Consider the following 3788-nt stretch of genomic DNA (forward strand, 5'->3'; position numbering starts at 1 on the left):
TCGAGTTTGGGTAAAAAACTGTTACCTGCCAGAGAATTTGAAGACAAAATGTTTAATCTTCTTGAATTCTAGAGGATTGAGGAGAGAGAATGGAGAGGGAGAGAGAGGCTAAAGGTGCACTGGACTTTTCAAAAGGCTCTGATACAACAAATTCATTAGGATTGAAATCCTTCAACCTACGAAAATCCTTCAATCCAAAGAGATCTTGAAAACCCACTATCCCTATGATTTTTTAGACAAACTAAGCCTATAATTTGATTTGTGTCCTATTTTCTCTTTCCTCTAAATTTGTGCTTCAAGTTACTCCCCACTTTGTATTGTGGTATTTGACTTTGTTATATGCGTAGGTAATTTTAAATCAAATGAAATGATTGTGTTTATTTCTGCTAGAACTACTCTAACATATACTTTTTAACGTGTCAAAAAACGTCTTACCTTATGGGATAAAGGAAGTATTAGATTTTTATAGAGAAAACAAACAAAAGACTCACAAACACGAGAGTTCAAATCAAAAATCAACTTTTTTTGAACACAGTGCTCATAGGGATGTAAATCAAAAATCAACTTGAAATCCATTTCCCAAAGAGATCGATCACGTCCTCGTTTTCCTTGTAAATTTCCGAATGGAAAACTAGTCTTTCTTCCCAAAAAACCCACGAACACGAGGGTTTTGCCCCCTTCGACCCACGGTCGCCATTGGCCACTCTGCTCCGCCGCTCCATGCTCCTCCCCAGCCTCCTCCGCCGCGCCCACCTGCTGCGGCCGTGCTACCCTCCCCGCCGCCACCTCTCCCGCCTCCTAGACCGCTACGGCTTCGTGCCGCCTGCCTCCCTGACCTCCACCGCGAAAGAGATCTCCCACGGCACAGGCGCCGCCGCCGACCAGAAGCGTCGGATCAAGAAGCCCCCCTACCGGCCGCCGTCTTCGCTGGACCGCGGAGACCGCCCGGCCTCCCACTCCGACCTCCCCTTCGATTTCCGCTTCAGCTACACGGAGAGCTCCCCGGACGCCAAGCCCATCGGGCTCCGCGAGCCCAAGTACTCCCCGTTCGGCCCCGGTCGCCTCGACCGCCCCTGGACCGGCCTGTGCGCGCCCGCCGTCGACACCACGCTCCGGAGCGTCGACGCCGAGGACCCTGCCCCCGCCGCCGAGAAGGACCTGGAGGAGGCCCGCCGGCGTGAGCGAGAGCGCGTGCTTGGCGAGCCGCTCACACCCGCGGAGCGCTCCTTCTTGGTCGACAAATGCCAGAAGAACCGCACCAAGAGGCAGATCAATCTCGGTAAATTTGGTCTTTGGGTTGTTAGAACAATACTACTCCAAGCGGTAGTAGTAATGAATTAATTGTGCATTTAGAAGAGCTGCGATACAGATGATGACAGCTGATGTTTCTCTAGGGCGAGATGGGCTCACTCATAACATGCTGAATGACATTCACAACCACTGGAAGCATGGCGAGGCGGTCAGGGTGAAATGCCTTGGTGTGCCGACGGTTGATATGCAAAATGTGTGCCATGAGCTCGAGGTAGCTTCGTCTCTCCTGTCTCTAAGAACATGAACACTACCACTTTGCTTCGATGGAGTTTATCAAGTAATATATGGATGAACATCTTCGGAGCTCTTATTTGATGTCACTGGATCTGATATTACTCTCCTGTAGAAGCCTGAGTAATGCTACCTTTTTCCCAGGATAAAACTGGTGGCCTTATCATCCACAGGCATGGTGGCCAGTTAATACTGTACAGAGGGAGGCATTATCATCCAAAGAAAAGACCTGTTATTCCGTTGATGTTATGGAAGCCAGCTGAACCGATCTACCCAAGGCTAATTAAAACAACAATAGAAGGTCTGACAGTTCAGGAGACAAAGGAAATGAGGAAGAAGGGCCTACATGCTCCTGTCTTGACAAAGCTTGGTAATCCTTGTCTCCCCTTTTTGTTTAGACATAGTATCATATACAGGTATGTGTTAAAAATATGCCTAACTAACCAACCATACCCATTTCACAGCAAAGAATGGGTATTATGCTAGCCTTGTGTCGATGGTTCGAGATGGTTTTCTGGCCGATGAATTGGTTCGTATAGATTGTAAAGGATTGCCAAAGAGTGATTATCGGAAGATTGGAGTCAAGCTCAGGGTGAGTTTCTCATATAGCCTTATACACACCAAAATAAATAGTAAAAATGTTTATTTGATCTGAAGATGACCTGTAACAGGATGCATTTCTCTCTCCTCCTTTTTTGGTGTAGGACCTTGTTCCTTGTATTCTTGTGTCTTTTGACAAGGAGCAAATTATTGTTTGGAGGGGGAAAGACCATGATGAAAGCATACAGGATAATATGCACAAGGCATTCCCTTCAGTTCTTCAATTAGAGAATGCAGCAGTGAAGAATGAGAATGTTGAGCAGGAAGAAGCCTCAAGTGAGAGTGTGCCAGGAAAGAACGAGCATGGTGAAAAAGAAGAAACATCAAGTGACTGTTCTTCTGATGAGTGGTCTGAGATCAGTAGCTCTGACGATGTGCCAGATGATAAGTAGGACATTTCCAGGGTAGAATATCCTTAGATCGATCTGACATATCCAGAGGACTCAATCTGCCACCAGGTGTTCACAAAGTTGGCATGTCATCCAACACTACCAACTTGTCCATTCTTATCAGTGATGATTATGTTCTATCACTAGTCGCAACAAAAATCAGTAGCCTTGCTTCTGTCCTTCGAAATTCTCCATGGCTAGTTTTTGGTGATTGTACAACTTTGTTCACTTCCACGGGTTGGCTATAGTTGAGATTCAAATCAAGCAACTGCAGCTTGAGTTCCAACAGTTGGTATTCACTGGACCAGAGTGCCTTTGATCTAATTATACTGACCACTAATAGAATGAAACAGTGAAACATTGAATATTATACAAACGTCATGTGACTCCCTAGAGCATCATGCAAATTCTAAAGAACCTCAATTGAACAATGCTGTCTAGTCTTTTCTGCCTTTTTGCTATATCCACTACTGCCAATTGGATTGACCTATGTGGAGTATAGGGTCCAAGTTTTACGCTTTGACAAGGCTGCATCAGTTGGAGGCAAGGGACCACTAGAGGTTGGCGCTTTAGCCGTTGCCTCACCAACAGTTACTAGTCAGCTACACAGGATCAATCAATTCGGCCAAGGTAAGATGTTGGAGGAAGGAAAACAAACTAGATCGTAAGGCAGTTTATTGATTAAATTCCTCAAAATCATGCCTTCTCATACTATAAAAAAACCACTTTTAAGAATTTATATTTACAAACCATGTTGTGACTGACAAAAGTGTGGTCTGGAGAAATATTCTGTCACATAAGCTTGACTTTGTGAAATGCACTTTTAGAGGTGTGATTTCTTGATGCTTTGTGACAAAAGAAGTCTGTTTTTGTTTTTTGAGAAACTTATTACTCCAGTCTATATCTAATCTGCCTCAGTTCCAGTTCTCACCTTGGGTGGCCGCAGTGCGTCTATCGCATATTTCCTGGATGGACCAGTCAAGGTGAGATATTAGAAGAAACTGAACCATCACTCCATGTTTCCAATGGATGGTTCAGTTCCCTCTAATCCTCGCATTGAGCGGTGCATACATGTTCGTAGCTGTTTGTAACCCAATCTGTTCCTTGTCTCTAGGCTGCAGGCAGGCAATCAATCAGTCAACCGAAGGTGAGATATTGGAGGAAAACAAGCTGATCGGCGACCACGATTAGTTGGCCATCTGTTTGTTTTCCTCCAACTCTCACTTTCAGTGCCTGACAAGCACCTTTCCAGAAAAG

General features: G+C 45.2%; 1 protein-coding gene across 1 annotated transcript; it reads left to right on the top strand.

The window, feature by feature from the left end:
* Positions 1-641: 641 nt before the first annotated feature.
* On the top strand, positions 642-2819 carry LOC123068923 (CRS2-associated factor 1, mitochondrial). The gene is made up of 5 exons (XM_044491616.1): positions 642-1279; positions 1395-1522; positions 1687-1912; positions 2007-2134; positions 2247-2819. The coding sequence occupies exons 1-5, from the start codon at positions 721-723 to the stop codon at positions 2532-2534; spliced, it is 1329 nt and encodes a 442-aa protein (XP_044347551.1). The 5' UTR covers positions 642-720; the 3' UTR covers positions 2535-2819.
* Positions 2820-3788: the final 969 nt, after the last annotated feature.

This window comes from Triticum aestivum, chromosome 3B (genome assembly GCF_018294505.1).
Source record: "Triticum aestivum cultivar Chinese Spring chromosome 3B, IWGSC CS RefSeq v2.1, whole genome shotgun sequence".
NCBI classification, from domain to species: Eukaryota; Viridiplantae; Streptophyta; class Magnoliopsida; order Poales; family Poaceae; genus Triticum; species Triticum aestivum.